Raw genomic sequence first — 19,822 nt, 5'->3', positions numbered from 1 at the left:
CCTGTGGGAAGAAAATAAACTTAAGTGAAGTTTGATTAAGAAGTATTTTATGTTGACCACTGAAGACAAATTCAGCTGATTTTTTTAATGAGAAAAAGAAGAAAATATGCAGAGTGTTTTCCTGGCTGTGTAGTAGGTAAGAAAAAACAACACCATCTAAGTCACAATGGGAAGGGTGTTTCTTTTCATAAGTGTTCCTGGAGAACACAGAGGATAGAGAATTTTATTAATCCTGGCTGTTTATTATCTATATGCTTCATCTTTTCCTCCCTTTTTTCTTGGTTCTATACTTTTCTTCCATTTGACTTTTTGGGTGTTGTATATTTTATTTGAAGCCAGTGAATATAACTACAGTGTTCTGCTGAGTTCTGTGAGTAGCTGTATCAGATTATTGAATTTCAAAAAGGTTATGGGAGTCCCCAATTTTTAAACAGTAGGTCAGAAGCATAGATGAGCCCATGGAGTTTGTGACTGGCATCTGCAGTGAGGACAATGTTGTGGGACTGAGCCCTGAATCAGGGTCTGTGCTGACTCTGGGTGGTGTCAGAATTCAAGTGTTAGACAATGAATTGGTGTTGGAGAATTGTTGGTGTTCATCAAACTCTGCAGATTTGGTGCCAGAAGAAAGATATCACAGACTCCTGGCCTAAAATGAAACTTCGGGTGCCTGGGAATGGGAAGCTCTGTTCTCCTCTACACAGGCTGTCACACTGCCCCTTGTTCTTTGATTTCAGGTCTGGGTGACAGAAGACTGAAAACTTAAAGGAGATCTGATGACAAACCCCATTTTGCCACAGCTGCTAGCAGAGGATTTCCACGCACTCACAAACACCCACTAGACATTGATGTGTCCACACCCCTCTCCTGACAAGGCACCACCCTCAGGAATTTTACCACAGCATTTTTGATCCTAGTGGTTTTTTTGGCCAAAAACCTACAAAAGTGTCTAAAAGTCTTCTGGCATATCTCTATTTTCAGACACTGAATCTGCAGTAGCAACCTGTTTTTTCCGCCAGCCTAGGGTTCTCGACCTAGGTTTCTCCACCAGCCTAGGGTTCATAATCTTGTCTGCCTGCATGGACCCAGAAATAAATCAGAGTACAGCCTCACCTAGGCCACTATCTGTAGCACAAACCAGTCCTTCCACCTGCATTGCACACTCTCCAACCCAGGGATTTTTTTTCTTTTAACTTTTATTTTTGGTTGGTTCAGGGGTACGTGTGCAGGTTTGTTATACAGCTAAAATTGTGTCATGGGAGTTTGGTGTGGAGATTATTTTGTCACTGCAGTGCTAATCATAGCACCAAAAATGTACTTTTTCTGACTCTTTTAGTCCTCCCACCCTCAACTAGGACTCTGTCTTTTTTCCCCTCTGTGTTCATGTGTTCTTATTTAGTTCTTACTTATAAATAATAACATGCATTTGGTTTTCTGTTTCTGCATCAGTTTTCCAGGAATAGTGATCTCCAGCTTCATCCATGTTGCTGCAAAGGACATAATCTTTTTTTTTTTAATGGCCACACAGTATTTCATGATGTCATGATGTTTATGTACCATATTTGTTTGTTTGTTTGTTTTGATATGGGATCTCACTGTGTCACTCAGGCTGGAGTGCAGTGGCATGATCTCAGTTCACTGCAACCTCCACCTCCCAGGTCCAAGCAATTCTCCTGCCACAGCCTCCCAAGTAGCTGGGATTACAGGCATGTGCCACCACACTCAGCTAATTTTTGCATTTTTAGTATAGACGGGGTTTTGCCATGTTGGCCAGACTGGTCTTGAACTCCTGACTTCAGGTGATCTGCCGCCTTGGCCTCTCAAAGTGCTGGGATTACAGTTGTGAGCCACTGCACCCAGCCCATATTTTGTTTTTATTAGGTTTTTTATTTTTTGTTATTTTTGGAGACAGGGTCTCACTCTTTTTCCCAGGCCAGAGTGCAGTGGTGTGATCTTGGCTCACTGAAACTCAACCTCTCAGGCTCAAGAAATCCTCTTCTATCTAAGCTTCCCAAGTATCTAAGACTAAAGGCTTGTGCCACCATGCCTAGCTAATTTTTTTTTGTATATTTTTTTTAATAGATAGGATTTTGCCATGTTGTCCATGCCAGTCTCAAACTCCTGAGCTCAGGCAATCCACCTGGCTCGGCCCCCAAAGTGCTGGATTACAGACATGTGCCATCATGCCCAACCATACCATATTTTCTTTATCCAGTCTACCATTGATAGGCATTTAGGTTGATTCCATGTCTTTGCTATTGTGAATAGTGCTGCAATGAATGTGATCGTGCATGTGTCTTTATGATAGAATAATTTATATATTTTTAGGTATATACCCGGTTGTGAGGTTACTGGGTCAAATGGTAATTTTGTTTTTAGTTTAGTGAGGAATCACCACACTGCTTTTCACAACAGTTGAATTATAATAATTGCCATTCTCACTGGTTTGTGATGATTTCTTGTTGTGGTTTTCTTTTGCATTTCTCTGATTAGTGATGAGCATTTTTTTGTATGCTTGTTAGCTACATGTTTGTCTCGTTTTAAAGACAAACATATTTTTCATGTTTTTTTTGGTCTTCTTTTAAGTTAGTTTTTTTTTTCTTGTAAACTTGTTTTAGTTCCTTATGGATTCTGAATAGTAAACCTTTGTCAGAAGCATAGTTTGCAAATATTTTCTATTATTTTGTAGGATGTCTCTTTACTGTGTTGCTAGTTTCCTTTGCTGTGAAAAAGATCATTAGTTTATTTAGGTCCCATTTGTCAATTTTTGCAATTGCTTTTAATATCTTCATCATGAAATCTTTGAAGTTTCTATGTCTAGAATGGCACTTCTTATCTTCCAGGGTTTTTTTTTTTATATATATAATTTTTAAGATTAACATTTAAGTCTTTCATTTACCTTGAGTTGATTTTTTTATATGGTGTTATAAAAGGGTCCAGTTTCAATCACTACATAGTGCTAGCTAGTTATTCCTGCACCATTTATTAAATAGGAAATTCTTCCCACGTTCCTGTTGTCACCTTTGTTGAAGATCAGATGGTTTTAGGTGTGTGGCATTATTTCTGGGCTCCCTATTCTGTTGCATTGGTCTATGAGTTTGTTTTTGTACCAGTACCATGTTGCTTTGTTTACTGTAGCCCTGTTGTGTAGTTTGAAGTCAGGTAATGTAATGCCTCCAGCTTTCTTGTTTTTGCTTTTGATTGCCTTGGCTATTCAGGCTCTTTTTTGGTTCCATGTGAATTTTAAAATAGTTTGTTTTTTTAGTTCTGTTAACAAATATTTTGGTGGTTTGATTAGCATTACATTTGTAGATTTATTTAAGCAGTATGGCCATTTTTATGATAGTGATCTTTTTTATTCATGAGCATAAAGTGGTTTTCCATTTGTTTGTGTCATCTCTGGCTTCTTTAAGCATTGTTTTGAAATTTTTGTCATAGAGATCTTTTACCTTTATGGTTATCTGTATTTCTAGATATGTTGTTCTTTTCTGTGGCAGTTGTGAATGGGATTGTGTTTTCAATTTGGATTTGGCCTAAATGTTCTTGATATATAGGGTTGCTACTAATTTTTGTGCATTTCTTTTATATCCTGAAACTTTACTGAAGTTGTTTGTAAGTTTAAAGAGCTTTTCTACTGAGAGTATATGGATTTCCAGTTGTAGAATCATGTTGTTTGCAAATAGGGATAGTTTGACTTCCTGTCTTTTTGTTTGGATGCCTTTTATTTTTATCTTTTGCCTTAATTGCTCTGGCTAAGACTGTCAGTGTTTATGTTGAATAGGAGTGTTGAGAGAAGGCATCCTTGTCTTGTGCCAGTTTTCAAGAAGGAATGCTTCCAGGTTTTGTCCATTCAGTATGTTGGCTGTGGATTTGTCATAGATAACTTACTATTTTGACGTACGTACCATCAATGCCTAGTTTGTTGAGGGTTTTTAACATGAAAAATGTTAAATTTTATTGAAAGCTTTTTGTGCATCTATTGAGATAATCTTGTGGTTTCTGTTTTTAATTCTGTTTATGTGATGAATCACATTTATTGATTTGTGTATGTTGAACAAACCTTGAATCCCCAAAATAAACCACAGTTGATCATAGTGGGTTAGGTTTTTGATATGCTGCTGGATTTGGTTTGCTAGTAGTTTGTTGAGGATTTTTTTTTTTTGAGATGGAGTCTCATGATGTCATCCAGGCTGGAGTGCAGTGGTGCGATCTTGGTTCACTGCAACCTCTGCCTCCCAGGTTCAAGTGATTCTCCTGCCTCAGCCTCTTGAGTAGCTGGGATTACAGGTGTGTGCTACCATGCCCAGCTAATTTTTTTGTGTTTTTAGAAGAGACGGGGTTTCATCATGTTGGCCAGACTGGTCTCAAACTTCTGACCTCAGGGAATCAGCCCACCTTGGCCTCCCGAAGTGCTGGGATTACAGGCGTGAGCCACTGGGCCCATCCATTTGTTGAAGATTTTTGCATCAATTTTCAAGGATATTGGCCTGAAGTTGCCTTTTTCTGTTTTATCTCTGTTAGGTTTTGGTATCAGAATGATGCTGTTCTTACATAATGAGTTGGGGAGGAGTTTCTTCTTTTTAATCTTTTGAAATTGTTCTAGTAGAAATAATATCAGCTTCTATTAGTACATCTGGTAGAATTCAGCTGTGAGTATGTCTGGTCCTGAGCTTCATTTGGTTGGTAGGCTATTTATTACTAATTCAATTTTTTGAGGTTATTTATCTATTTAGGGCCTTGATTTTGTGTGTGTGTGTGTGTTGAGTTTTGGGAGGATGTATTTGTTCAAGAATTTTTTCATTTCTTCTAGATTTTTTTTTTTTAATGTGCGTAGCAGGCTTCAGTATATTTTTGTGGGGTCAGTGGTAATGTCTTTTTTTGTCATTTCTAATTATGTTTATTTGCATATTCATTATTCTAGCTCATTGTTTATTTACTTTTTTAAAAAGATTTAATGCCTGGATTTCTTGATATTTTGTAGTTTTTCATGTCTAAATCTCCTTCAGTTCAGATCTGATTTTGGTTATTTCTTGTCTTTTGCTAGCTTAGGGGCTGATTTGCTTTTGTTGCTCTCAGTCTTTTATTTATGATGTCAGGTTGTTAAACTGAGATCTTTCTAACTTTTTGATTTGAGGATTTAATGATATAAATTTTTCTTTTAATACTGCCTTAGCTGTATTGCAGGGATTCTGGTGTGTTGCATTTTTGTTATTTGTTTCAAAATACTTCTTGGTTTCTGCCTTTATTTCATTATTTACCAAAAAGTTATTCAAGTGTAGGCCATTTAATTTTTATTTAATTGTATAGTTTCCAGTTGTTTTATTGGTATTGAATCGTATTTCTCTTAAGCTGTAAACTGTGTGTATGCCTTGTATCATTTTGGGGTTTTTGAATTTGCTGAGAATTTTATTTCGATTGTGTGGTCAGTTTTATAGTATGTGCCATGTGGTGATGAGAAGAATGTATGTTATGGTATTTTTTAGATGAAGAGTTCTGTAGATGTCTATTAGGACTATTTATTTGGTCAGGTGATGAGTTCAGGTCCTAATATTGTTGTTAATTTTCTTCAATGATCTCTCCATTAGTGCTTGTGAGATGTAGTCTCCGATTATTATTGTCAGATTCTAAGTCTCTTCATAGGTCTCTAAGAATTTGCTTTATTCATGTGAACCCATGGATTTTTTTATAACAATTTTCTCTCTTCTGCTTTTCCCCCCATAAACATTCTTTCAAGTGCACGCAGTGTGCAAAATTCAGATGTCCAAGAGTTCAAGAACTTGTCCAGAGACCTGGCTTTTGTAAGAGAAAATATAAATTAGAAATAAGAGGCTTTATTCTCATATGTGAAAATAAGGGAGGATAACTTGCTTATTTTTAAAAAAAGGTTTAGATTATATGTATATATTTCTTCTGCTTTTGGAAATATATGTAAATCATATTAGAAATGAAGTACACCCTTTGTCATTCTTTTGACTCAGAATTGTCTCTGTCTGGGACCTGAGATTCATTGCTCTCCTTTTTTCTTGGCAAAAGATTATATATATATTTTTATCTTTAGTCTTTAAAGTAGACACAGATTTGTTGAGAGTAAAGTTCATTTCAAGAGCATAATAAAGTTAAGCACAAAGATCGGATTAAATTTAGCAATACAGAATAATAAAGACTAAAAGATACTGAGTAAGTTGTTTGGCAGAAACCTGATTATCCAAGGTGATTATTTGCATGCTGACATGCTTACACTGCAAAAGCCAGAAGAGTTCAGTGTATAAACTGAACAGTGGAGTCTGTTGTACTTGGATTACTTCAGTACAGTTAGTATAGTTATGTGTAGTGTTTGTAGACAACCTGCATTCATGTAAATTAAGCAGTATTTTCTACAATAGTATGAATTTAAGGCCACAATATTTACTTTGATTGAATTCCTTAGTTATTTTAATATTGTTATTCATACTTTTGAAATATAGTGTTTCAACTGAATTATAGTTCAGATAATTTTAAAAAATCTTACATACATTATGACTAGTATATAAAATTATTCATACTTATATATTTATATCTGCTATCCCAAAAATTTTACCATTAAGTTGTTACAGTAGATATTAGTCTGACATGCTTATTAATTTATCCAATAGGAAAAATTATAGGTAGGCATAATTTTAGTGTCATATATTTTACCAAATTAGTATGCTGCTATTACAGAACAAATAAAGACAGGTGATATGGCTACCCAAAAACCGTAATAGCTCTCCAGTTAGGTATGTTGCAAGCTCTAATATATTCTACTATATTAACACAGTCAGATTTCAATTTTTTATAAAAAAGTGCTGGTGGAAGTTGTCAGATAATACTCCAATGTAGATCTCACATTCAATGGTTAGGAAATAAGAGAGCAGCAGAGATGGAAGGTAAATCTTTTAAAATTCTGCTGAGAGCTGGGCGCTGTGGCTCATGCCTGTAATCTCAACACTTTGGGAGGCCAAGATGGGTGGATCACCTGAGGTCAGGAGTTTGAGACCAGCCTGGACAACATGGTGAAACCTCGTTTCTACCAAAAATACAGAATTAGCCAGGTGTGGTGGTGCGTGTCTATATCCCAGCTATTTGGGAGGCTGAGATAGGAGAATCACTTGAGCCCAGGAGGCAGAGGTTGCAGTGAGCCAAGATCATGCCATTGCACTCCAGCCTGGGCAACAAGAATGAAACTCCATCTCAAAAAAAAAAAAAAAAAAAAAATTGTGCTGAGAATATACCCCCTTTATTCACTAATGCTGATGTTTCTCTTGCTGAGAGTAGCTATGCACTTTGGGTGTTTGGAGAGAAATTCTTCTTAGGGAAATATTTTCTGGCTGGCTTGATCAATCTTATATCTGATCTCATTTTTTTCTTAAGACACTTAACTTTTTTCTCTCAATATAACCTTTCTCAGAATGAGAGCCGTTTTTCTCTCTAATGCATTGCGTATCTGTTTCAGAAGCCCTATTAGTATCCCGTGGTGTCTGTGAAAGACGTGAGCTGTCACAGTGAGAACTCTCAGAGCTATCTCTATCTGGACTCATCCTAAAATCCAGCAGTATTTTTTTCATGCCACCATTATAAATAAAAACTGAGGCTGAAACACTGCTCCCTTTTCTATTATTGTGAAGGTGCAATTCTACCCAGGAGGTCTGCAGACTCTCCTCCTGCTGCTCAGGCTTCACTGTCTGATGTGGCACTGGAGTGCTGCTGTGGCAATTGGGGTTCACCTAAGATGTGAGTTTCCAGCTGTGAGCCCTGTGCTGTGGGCTGTGCCTCAGTGGCAGATGGCAGGGGTCAAGAGAGTACACTAGCTACCAAGAGAGGGAAAGCAGGAGTGTTCTAGCCCAGTGCTCAGGGATTAGAGAGCTATTGCTTTAAAATGTAAATAGCCAAAAAGATAGCACCCGAATCAACAATTTTTGTAGAAGAGTCAAAGCCTATCTTCAGCAGGCACTGGGGTTCAAGTTGCAAAACTACCTCTAGTCATGAAGATGTGAAAAGTTTACTTTGTCATTGATTATAACCAGTTAGCATACAGGGATGGCCTTCCCAACTACCAGGTGAATTTAGGATGCACTATGTATGACATGGTGCTGTAAATTCTACTTGTAGATGAATTATGGTCACTGTCTTTCTGTCTTTGCAATCTCTTGAGCAAATTGACTGTAATACATGTCACATTCACATGTAATTTTGTAGTAAAACAGTTTTCTTTCTGTTCTGTTATTAATTCCTCCGGGGCTGAAGAAAATTTTGCTTCCAACTGTATTTTCCAAACCTTGTCTAGAATTACCAGACATAATATAAACACATAAGGTGCCAACTAAGCTTTACTCTAGATGGGCCTTTTCCACTCAGGCTTCCGGTCAATTCACACTTGTGCTGTGAAGTGCATGCCATCCCCTAAATGCACAGGTGGAATTGTGTCTCTGCCTACTTGGTATCTATCATCCTCTACAGTCACTTTTAGAGAGACTAGAACAGATTTCTACAAACTTTATAGGTCAGATATTAACCATTTTACCTCTTTCAATGACTTGTGTCTTCAGACCTGAAACTGATTCAGTGATCATGGGGCACAGAAACCCAATCAGAGTAAAACATGTGCATTGAGTAGACCTGTAGACATGAGAATCTCCACTTCTCCCTCCCTCCTCATGCTAAAATGCCCACAAATGTTCAGGTAACACCTGCTGCTGCTTTACCCATGCAGGACCTGAATTTACAGCTCCCTATTCTAAATCTAGATCTTGAGAATTGAAAAGAAAAAGAAAGTTTTTACCTGAGGAATGTGAGTCCTTTTAGTTATCAAACTCAGAGAGCCATTAAAATGAGCACAATTATGTTTTTCTCCCTTTTTTTCAGCTATGTATTTATCTCTTGAAACTGTTCACTGTTGCCACAAGTAGCTATAAATTAAATTAATAATTCCACACTGGACACTAAATTCCATACCCTTAACCTTGATGTATATCCAATCAATTATTAAAGTTATTTCTTTACATAAGTAAAATTTCTCACAACCAATTTTGTATCAGCTCGTTCACTGTTCCTCTTTTTTTTTTTTTGCCTTTACAAATCCACTTGTAAGTGCTGCTAATCAAAGTGCAGATTCCTGGTAACTTGAATATTTTGTCTCAAAATCCTTAAGCTTGACCCAAATAAACTGCTTATGTTCATGTTGTGTCAGCTTTTTTCAGGTAAAATATTATTTAGAATGTTCTAGAGCAGCCTCTATGAGGGGATCTCTCTTTTGATTTCACTCTACTTGCTGTAACACCCAAAAATGCAGACTGAGGTTGATTTCACCTATAATTTGCAAATAAGACCTGGCCTTTGCCTGGGATTTACAAGGCAAAGCCAGACTTTGGATTGAGAATTTACAGAAAACCAACAGGAGGCATTTTCTGCGTTGTGAGATATCAACATAGACATTTTAAGTTCCTCTTTTGAGAGTGTGGCTTTTTGACCTTTTCACATCTTCATTAACCTGCCACAGTCATATGAGAGGCTCCAGGAGTAAATAGAATCTGATGGCAGAATCTGTAAGTGTAAACAAGCATCTTAAGGCCACAAAGTATCCAGAGCCACACCACAACTATACCTACCTGTAAAATGTGATACTGGAGTACAGTATTCTTGCCCTTCTGCTTACCCAACAGCTAGCAAATCAGGACAGACAACCCAGATTCTGGAGTTGAGCCAAAGTAGTTCCATTTTTTATTTAGAATCATCCTGAGTCTTCTCTGCCTGGCTTATCATTGGACCATCAGCCCAGGGTCAGTGGGAACTCTCTCCCAATCACCTACAAATCTCTGAGATATTTGAGAATGTCCAGAACAGATCCCTGGTACTTGAGTAAAAAATCAGGAGGTCTGGAGGCTCCAACAGATAAACTAATTGCTTCTGTTTCATATAGTCATAAAATAGATGAAGCAGGCTGGGTGCAGTGTCTCATACCTGTAATCCCAGCACTTTGGGAAGCTAAGACGGGTGGATCACCTGAGGTCAGGAGCTCAAGAACAGCCTGGCCAACATGGTGAAATAGGGATTTCACCATGTCGAATAATGTGTTGAATAAACCACATTTTAGCCGGGTGTGGTGGCTCATGCCTGTAGTCCTGGCTACTTGGGAGGCTGAGGCAGGAGAATCTCTTTAACCTGTTTGGTGGAGGTTACAGTGAGCCAAGATCACACCATTGCACTCCAGCCTCGGCAACAAAGTGAGACTCAGTCTCAAAAAAAAAAAAAAAAAAAAAAAATAGATGAAGCAGTCATGATTGCTACCATCCTGGAAGTTTTAGTCTAGACTAGTAACTGGAAAAATGGTTGAATTGTGCATCATATGGTGGGTACAATAAATAGATGTGTGCAAAAAACAATTTGGGCTTTACTTGAGCCACTTTCTTTATATTGTGGTTTCTGATGTCTGCACCTGAACTTAATAATCGGAAGAGTCATTATTATTATTTGTAGTTCTTTTACGCTGCTAAGAATACTTATTTTTCTTCTTAAAAAATTATTCTAGAAAACCTTAAGGGATTTTTTTTTGAATTCCTTACTAGTATGTAATATAAAATTTACAGGGCAGTGGCTAAAAAAGATTAAAATTATACAAACTCAGATTTAAGATTACTTAAGTAAGATTTAAAAAAAAAAGAACTTACAAATATGCCCCAGTGCCATAGAGAACAGAATTGTACGTCGGCTCTACACTCTGCCCCAGCCCTGTTCATATTCACCCTTTTTGGAGGCTTTATTTATGTCTGGCCCTACCCTGGAGTCTTGCCTCAAAGAACTGATTAGAAGAGATCAGAGTTTTGGGTCATGAATCCTATTACCTTTTTAGAGCTGGTGTTCAACATTTTCTGAAACTTAAAAGCAGATAAATGGGAAATATAAAGTCTGTATTATAGAATCTTACTTTACAAATTTTTTATTAAAACCAGTGCTTACAGAGACATTATTTAGCAACTTGTTTTCTGTTCCTGCAGTTGATTTCTGTTTTCTGTTCTGTTCTGTTTTCTATTCTTTGCAGTTGATTCACAAGTCACAAGGAAGTAAATATAAACACAATAAAAATTTATCTAAATTTTATTAAGCTCTTTCCATCTGTATCCCTTTCATCTGTCTATAGTTAGCTTTTATTCTATGCATTTTTTGAAAAATCAGTGACAGAGAAACAAATAGAAATAAAAATGTTGGGTCCTTTAAAGCCTTGGAAGTATTGAACACTTAGTTTCAACTGAACGGGTGTTATTAGGATTAAATCACATAATGTGCTGTCACAGTACTCTAACATCCTATTGAGCACATAGTACCTGCTTAATAAACATGGCATTAGTACATGTGCACATGTTGTTTTCCAGATGCTGACTTACTCAGAAATTGCTGCTTTCTGTTTTCTCTGTAAACTTTAAAGAGTCAGCAAATAACATAATACTTTAGGATGAAGAATGATTGTCTTCATTTGTACCAGAAGTATTTGTGTTGTGACAAGAGTGCTGTGTGTAAGGGACTCTGTGTTGTGCCTCATTTCTCTAACTAATTCTAATAATAAGCCCAGTGGGAGCAACATCATTATTGACAGGGCACTTGTTTAAAAGACCCATTTATGGACCCTTTCCATACCTTCAGAATTACATTTCATAGAATGGGGCCAAAATTACCAAGTCATTTATAAGCTCATTAGAGCTTGAGAGGAAATGCTTAGTTAGGGGGTTATCAGCTCACGCTTCTAATTAGTATCACCTTGCCAGTTTGCAGAACTCTGTTTACTTGTACCCTTTCCATGGATTCTGTTTATTGTTCTTGGTGGAAGCATCCATGTTGTTTTAATTAAGTGGCTCATGTGACTGTAAGGTGAGGCCAGAATCAAGTATGAGGAATTCAGAATACATTCATGAGAGTTAAGTTCCATCTTTGCATTAAAGGGTGGTCCAAGAACCTGTTCTGTTTGGATTTGGTAGGGACGGTACAGGGTGGCCCACATTTCCATTACTGTGGCAGAAATTGCTGGTGCCTGTGTCAGGGGATGGCTCCTGAGGACAAAATAAAGAAAAGCATATTTTTATCTCTGTGGAGCTACTCATTGTTTCTTCATCTCTTCTGCTATAAAGGACAGAAATGGATGGAGTTTTTCTGTCTTGGTTCTGCCTGTGGATGTGGTGACAGCAGGTAGACCTGTGGTACTGACACTTTTAAAGGCATATTCTCAAGATGCAGGTGTAATTTGTCCAGAAAATTTTATCTGAGAAAGAATCCTAGGGAAGGAGGAGAAAGAGAAAAAAACGGCCTTTTCTTTTTCAGCTAAACATGTCTCAGATCAAGATCTGTGTCCACTATGCTTCCTCCAGGAAACATACGTTTAGTACTTGCAAACCTGTACTTCTGTACCTGTGTTTTTCCTCCCTAATGAGTTTGTCTTAACTGCTCTAAAAAATTCTTACAATAATCAAAGTCTCTGAAAAATATATTTTTTTCTATGTACCAGAGCCTTCTCTATATTATGGCTTCTTATATGCCATGCAGAAATCTCACTATGAATTTATAATCTGCAATATTAAAAATGTCCCTCTGTGGCTGTTGAACATGGGAAGGTGTAGATACTCAAAATTCCTATTGGGGAAAACCTGGGGCTTTTAGGGAATTCAGAGAACACATAATGTTGTGGTTTCATCTGTGTTCTTTATTATGTCTATACAGTACAAGACTAAGAAAACACTCATTGAAGCAGTATGATATTTATTACACAGAAAATTCTAAAAAAATTGTTAGGAGATACCTGTTCTCTCAGTGCTGAAGAAAGACTATTTAAAATCATTACTAAAAATTACAGAACATGGGAGATATCTCTGTCTTGAACTTTCCATAAAACTAATGTTTCCTTATGGTTAAATTCAGACTATAATTTACATTTTGGGGGGCAGTATCTCAGCAGTAATGCTGTGTCCTTCTGGGTGCATCAGGACATTAAAAAAATTTGTTCTAGTGTAGTTGATGTTAATAAATCACTTGGTTGATAAGCTCTCTGACACTTTTTTTTTTTTTTACCATGGAATTATTTTTCTCTTCATCATTAAGTGTCTTTATGCAGCTGATGTGAATAAACCAAAACATTTAATCTGGCAGCTGCCCTTCTTTCTTAGATTTCCTTTGCATTTGTCTGTTTTTGGAAAATGAAGGCTCTTATCTTTGTTTACAAAACAGAAAAACACAGGCTCATTCTATTACTGGATGTTTAAAAAAATAGTCTTTTTGGGCCGAAAACATTGGCATACTGATCAGCTTATTAGAAATTCAGCAACTCAGACTTTATCCCAGATCTTCTGGAAAAAAAAAAATTGCATTAACAGGATCTCTAGCTTATTGTACACATTAAAATTTGAGTGATACCTTCTAACTCAACATATCTATTCCATCTGAATAATATACAAAACTTTTTTTTTTTTGAGGTGGAGTTTCACTTTTGTTGCCCAAGCTAGAGTGCAGTGAATCTCAGCTCACTGCAACCTCCGCCTCCTGGGTTCAAGCAATTCTCCTGCCTCAGCCTCCCGAGTAGCTAGGATTACAGGCATGTGCCACCATGCCTGGCTAATTTTGTGTTTTTAGTAGAGACGGGGTTTCACCATGTTGGTCAGGCTGGTCTTGAATTCCCAACCTCAGGTGATCTGTCCACCTCAGCCTCCCAAAGTGCTGGGATTACAGGCATGAGCCACCATGCCTGGCACACAATTAATTCTGCATCATGTAAATATGGCACTCAAAATTGTACATGTTAGTGTTTTTGCCCTCAATTTTATACTTTATTATCTAGAAAAATATTACATATACACTGATGTTATGGATCTTATACCACTTTCTTTTCTCAGAGTTAGAGAATACATTAGGGAATATTTCTGTGTTGAAAACTATTTTATTGAATAATTTCAGTCATTCATGTAAGTGAGAACCAGCTCTCTCTACTCTCTCCATTTTACCTTGAGTCAAATTAAAAATTCTGCCCATGACCAATTAATCAATATATGTGTTTGTGTGTGTTTTCCAGGGATCATTGACATTTAGGGATGTGGCCATAGAATTGTCTCTGGAGGAGTGGCAATGCCTGGACTCTACACAGCAGAATTTATATAGGAATGTGATGTTAGAGAACTACAGAAACCTGGTCTTCCTGGGTGAGAATAACTTTAATATGCAATTCCCAGTATACACTACAAGTTTCATTTTGCTGTGGACCTTATTGGACTGAAGAAAGGAGGATGAACACAAGAATACAGACAAAGACAAAAGAGTATATTTGGAAGAAGGGGTCGTGGACTCCTTGCTTCTGGTGAACAAGGGTCCTGAGCTTCCTATAGCCCTTCATACTTATTGAGTAAAGGAGAAAGGGAGAAGGGGGAGGTCGTGGTCAGCTGCTTGACTTAATGCAGGCCTGCATGACTGTATTCTTTGAACAGTATTCTCTAGATGTTCCAGTAGATAATCCCAAGGAGCATGGCACCAGGGAGTGACTGTCCTCAGTGTACCTTCTGGTGGCAGGAGCAGAAGCAAGTTTGCCCACATTCTGCATTCATAATAAACAGTTTGCTGTTTGATCATATAGCCTCCAGTGGAATGCTGGGTTGATCACAACACTCAGGCATTTGGCTCCCAACATTTCCCCCTTCCTGTTTATGCATTAATTGAATAAATGTAAGGCCAGGTTGGGAAGCTCTCATTTTGCTATTGGTCCATCTGATTTTACAGACTATGAACAGAAAACAGAGACAGAACAGCATTACTCCAAAAACTACATATGAGATGTTCATGTGGTGCTTTAGATAGGTCCAAGGATTGAGGTTCTCCAGGCCTTGCTGGAATTCGGTCCAGTCTTCTAAAGAAGGCTGAAACTCTTGAGTTTGCTTATTTAAATCAAGAATTTTGTTTTGTAATTCACCAATATCAAAGGTGATGTTGGGTGTGAAAGCTCCCTGCAAATGGGCTTTCACAAGGTCCCATGGATACTCACTTTGGTTATATTCCAAGTTGGTTACACATATATGAGTGTGATTTAAGTGACAGCACAATTGCTCTTTCAATTGTAAGCTTTGTAATTGTTCTCCTAACCATAGAACCATGGATTTCAACATTGCCACTTCAGTTTATAACTCAGTGTTAATTTTATTCTGAAGTAGCCATGCTTGGTTGGCTGTATGCATCTGCATCCAGTTCTCCACATACTGAGCTGTTGACTAGAACTATGCAAAGATACAGAGGACATCACAATAGAAGTTATTAGTGTGACCAAGGAAACAATAGCAAAAATTATCATGCCTAAGGCTCTATGGACACGATAAGTAAGTTGAGTTAGAAGAAGTTTCACAAAGTGCAAAGCAGGGGTGGCAGCCCAAGGCTCGGACAGATTATTAGAAATCCATAGCCCAGGGATGTGACCCAAAATGTGCCAAGATGGGGGCTAATTCTTACTGGATATTACTGACACATCGGCTCCTGTTTCCATAAGCCCATAAAATTTCTTTCCTTGAATTTGTACTACACAGGTGGGTCTGTTAGAGGCTATGAGTTGTGATAGATAGATTTCTCATGTAGTTGTGCTCCCAAACCCTTTATTTCCTCATTTCTCCTTTTGTGGAGAAGGGTGTAATTTGCAGGGCATAAGCAATAATTGCACTATGTATTCCCCTGGTTCAAAAACCCAAAGATCTTGTGACATTAAAACTACTTGGATTTCTCCTTTATAATCAGAGTCAACTACTCCTGGGATTACAGTGATGCCTTGCAAGTTAAGGCAGCTTTTGCCTAAAATTATTCCCATGTATCCTACTGGTATAGGTCTCCAAATGACAGTGGGTACTTTGGTAGGTTTGTCTCCTATAACTAATGTAATTCTTTCTCTGACTGGGAGATCTAATCATGCACTTCCTGGTGTTCCTGGGGAGAAGGAATCAATGTTTCTCCTGGGATCAACCCTTGAAGTGGGGTGGTGGTCTGAACTGGGAATGCCCTCCTTGTTTGAGGGGACTGGGTCCAGGGCCCCTTCTTATTTCCTAAAAGGAGGGTGTCATTATGATGAAATTTTGAGCAGAAACTGATTAGCCCAATGATTTCCATTGTTACAGCCCAGTGATTCCCTTTGTTACAGCGAGGACAGAATATTGGTGTTTTTTTGCTCGGGGTGGGGAGCACCGCATTGTAAGGTCCTTTCTGTCCTGAGATCTGGTGGCATTCCTTTTTGAAATGTCCAGTTTTTCCAGTTGTAACATTTTCCCACTTTAGGGTTTGACCCTTGGCTCCTTTTAGATCTGTCAACTACTAAACTAGCCATTGCTTGTGCTAACATTGTAGAACAATGAACTTCAGTTCGTGCATTCTGACAAGCTTTAAGGTAATTCCCCAAGCTTTTTGTGGCTCTCACAGGAGCCATTGCACACTTGCAATCTGCATTTACATTTTCATAGGTTAAAATTATGGTAAGCATTTCTGCAGCAGGGGCATGAGGGATCTGATGCCACACTGCCTCTTGCAGCCATGTGATAAATTGTATGTAAGGCTCTCATGATCCCTGCGTGACATGTAGAAAGACTGCACTGGAACTCCCTCTTCAGGAATTGTGCTCCAGGCATGCTTGGTGGCTAAGGCCGACCAGTGGTTAGCAGCCTCTGGGAATGTTAATTATTATACTAGATCTGAAAATGGGCCATTGCCTGTCATCATCTCCTCTGTAATGTTTCCTTGACCAGCGGTGTGATTCTACCTAGCCTGGTCTGCACACATTTCTTGCCGATTTAACCTCCATGTCAGGTATGCACTGGCAGATAAGCAAGTGCAACCCAAATGTTTTATATCAAAGGGTGGGAGGTACATGGCCCTGAACACCAATTCTAACAGCCCTATAGTGAATGGGCTTTGCACTCCATTATTAACCACACCAGATTTAATTCTTTTAGTAACTTAAACTGTACAGGAGTGTGCTCATGTAAAAGATGTTGCAGATTTTTCAGATCAGGCCTCACAGTAATAGGAAAAGCACAAGGTCCTAAAGGTTCCCTAGCCACAGCAGCAGCATGGAAAATTTTTGGTATGGGAGTTTCTACTTCTGTTATTGGAGGGGGTAGTAGAGGCCAATTCTTCTCTCCTTTCTCCTGCTTAGCAAATGGACAATTCTCCCCTTTCTCCTGCTCATTATTTTCAATAGGCGCTGTTGGAGGAACAAATTATCTTTTTAATTCTTGAGACTCAAAACCTGACTCCTGTTGTCTGACAGAATAAGAAGGAGACAGCGGCAGTAGGACCGTGCAGACCAAACCCCAAGCAGAAAAAACAGAAGGGTCTACTTTAAGACCTTTTTGATGAACCCATTTCAATCCATCTCCTACTCTGTTCCAATTTTCCACAGTGAGAGTACCTGCCTGCAGAAACCATGGGTTATGCGCAATAACCTCCTCCTGAAGAAGCTTAATGTTTATGAATTGAGCTCCAGACTGTTTCAACAGAACTTTAAGCAACTGCACATAACGTTTTTCTTCAACAGACATGTTATAATTTAGTATTTTGGGATAAATGTATTAGAATATTCTATTACATCCTCTTTACTGGGCACATTACTAAGTTGGTAATTGGAGAATATAAGCAAGATGCATGTTGTTCATTTTTAATAAAACAGGTATTGCTGCCTTTAAGCCAGACCTGATCATTTTTCTGGAGCAAGGAAAAGAGCCCTGGAATATGAAGAGACATGAGATGGTGGAAGAACCCCCAGGTAGGTGAGAGTGAATACAGACAACATGGATGAGAGGTCCAAAGTCAAGGAGGAAGCCAGTCCTTAAAGTGATTTGGGAAGCTGTGTTCCAAAAGTAGTTGTTTCTGGAAAGCCTAATTTTTATTTTTATTTTTTAATTTTCTCTCACACAGGGGCATCTTCTGTCATATGCTTTTAAAATTTCTAAGAATTTTTCTTTCCCTTCAGTAATTTTCCTTCAAGTTTACAGTGACAGCCAAAGTACTGTTCATGGCATACAAGAGAGTGCACAATCTGACTTTTTTTTGTTTGTTTTCGTGGACACACAGATATCTGCGTAATTTTAAGGTACTCCATGTTAAACTACCTTTTAAGTTCTCTTTTTCCATCATCTCTGAAGTGTGTGAGAGTAGTGGTTTCTGTATCATTGGGGTTTTTTTTGTTCATTTTTCTGCACATTTCATTCTGTTTTTATTACTATAATCTTGAAATATAGTTTGAAATTATAAAGTATGATGTCCTTCTGCTTTTTTCTTTTTCCTCAAGATTGCTTTGGCTATTCACAGTTTCTTGTAGCTTCATGTAAATTTTATGATTGTATTTTTCATTACTGTGAAAGAAAGACACTGGAATATTGACACTTTATTGAATCTAGAGATCACTTTGGATAATATGGTATTTTAACATTTATTTGAATCTATAGACATAAAATATATTTAAATTTGTGTTCTCTCATTATTTTTCATTGATAAATCCTTGAAAAGTTTTTCAGCTCCTCAATTAAATTTGTTCTCAGATATTTATTATTTTAGTGCTATTGTAAATAAGATGGTTTTCTTCCTCTATTTTATCAAATAGTTTAAGTGTATGGAATCATAACATACTTGTATGTTAATTTTATATTTTGTGAATTTACTGAGTGTATTTATTAGTTTGAAAAGATTTTAATGTACTGTTGATGATTTTTTATAGAGAACATTGAATGATCTACAAACAGCAACATTTTACTTATTTGCCTTCAATTTCAGTGACTTTAAATTTTTTTTGACTAATTTTTCTTCCACATACTTCAAGTGCTATGTTAAAATAGAAGCATTGAAAATGGCACAATATACTTTTGCATTGGTATCTGAATTTAAAGGAGTAAACACCTCTTAAAGTTTTTATAAACTGGTTTCAGAGGGTAAAAATCTTCTTTTGTTGGGCCCCCAGGGTGATAGAATGACCTCTGGGTTTGTAGAAGAGCGGGGTTGTAGCTTGGTCACAGGGCTGCTGGCTCTGCACTAGGGTTGGCTTATTACAACTGGCTTGGGCAGTTGTAATTCCCATTTTATTTTTGGACAGAGTAAATATCCTTCAGGACTTTGCTCAATAGGGTAGATGCTAGGGCAGGTTTCTGCAGTCAAGTCTGCATATGGTGGGCTTTATATTAGGATGTGGATTAGTATGGCTTTCATTGAGTAGCAGAGAGGATTTCTGAGGTCACTGTGGGATTCTACATAGGCAGAACTGGCCATGAACTGTGGCTTAGGAAACTGGAACTGAGTCATGGAACTGCTATTGGGACGACAGTAAGAACCAAGGTCTGCAGGCCTGCCAGCATGGCTCTAAATGGGTATCAGTCTCCAAGCCTCTGGAAGACCAAGACCTCTCGCAGACTGTGGCTGGGAGGAGTTTAGCATGGTTACAGAGTAAGTTCAAAATTCTCTGTGGGACCAAGTTGGGTGGGACATTTTCTGGTCTGTAGTCAAGAGCAGGGGTCCTGTAGTTTGCCACCTGAATGAAAGCTTGCCTTCTGAAAAGGGTAATCCTCAATCTTGGGCTTTAGCAAAGTTTCACAATTCCCTCCCTGGATCTCAAAGCTCTCTTAAGGGCATTTATTTTTGAGATAAGGTCTCACTACATAACCCAGGTTGGTCTTAAAGTTTTGGCCTGAAGCAATTCTCCAACCTTTCTATACCAGGTAGCTGTCATTACAGATGTTAACCATGATGCCCGGTTCTCTCATTAAGACATTGTTGTCGTGGATGACTGACAAACTTTCTTGCTGTTGGGGGTTAAGCAAATAGGGGA

The 19,822-nt window shown here is 37.9% G+C and overlaps 3 protein-coding genes across 3 annotated transcripts in view; 2 read left to right on the top strand and 1 right to left on the bottom strand.

Moving 5' to 3' along the window:
* LOC100936299 (zinc finger protein 208) overlaps positions 1-19,822 on the top strand; it is a 255,057-nt gene that overhangs the window by 5,262 nt on the left and 229,973 nt on the right. Inside the window, exon 2 of the mRNA XM_063720040.1 lies at positions 17,675-17,770. Within this exon, the coding sequence (XP_063576110.1) occupies positions 17,747-17,770 (24 nt within the window). The 5' untranslated portion in view covers positions 17,675-17,746. The remainder of the gene's footprint in view (positions 1-17,674; positions 17,771-19,822) is intronic.
* The window catches only part of LOC100443599 (zinc finger protein 257), a 247,528-nt gene that overhangs the window by 109,845 nt on the left and 117,861 nt on the right, over positions 1-19,822 (bottom strand).
* The window catches only part of LOC100443962 (zinc finger protein 208), a 45,951-nt gene that overhangs the window by 5,263 nt on the left and 20,866 nt on the right, over positions 1-19,822 (top strand). The window lies entirely within an intron of this gene.

Source organism: Pongo abelii, chromosome 20 (assembly GCF_028885655.2).
Source record: "Pongo abelii isolate AG06213 chromosome 20, NHGRI_mPonAbe1-v2.0_pri, whole genome shotgun sequence".
Lineage (NCBI taxonomy): Eukaryota > Metazoa > Chordata > Mammalia > Primates > Hominidae > Pongo > Pongo abelii.
This window is presented reverse-complemented; position numbering and strand designations above follow the sequence as displayed.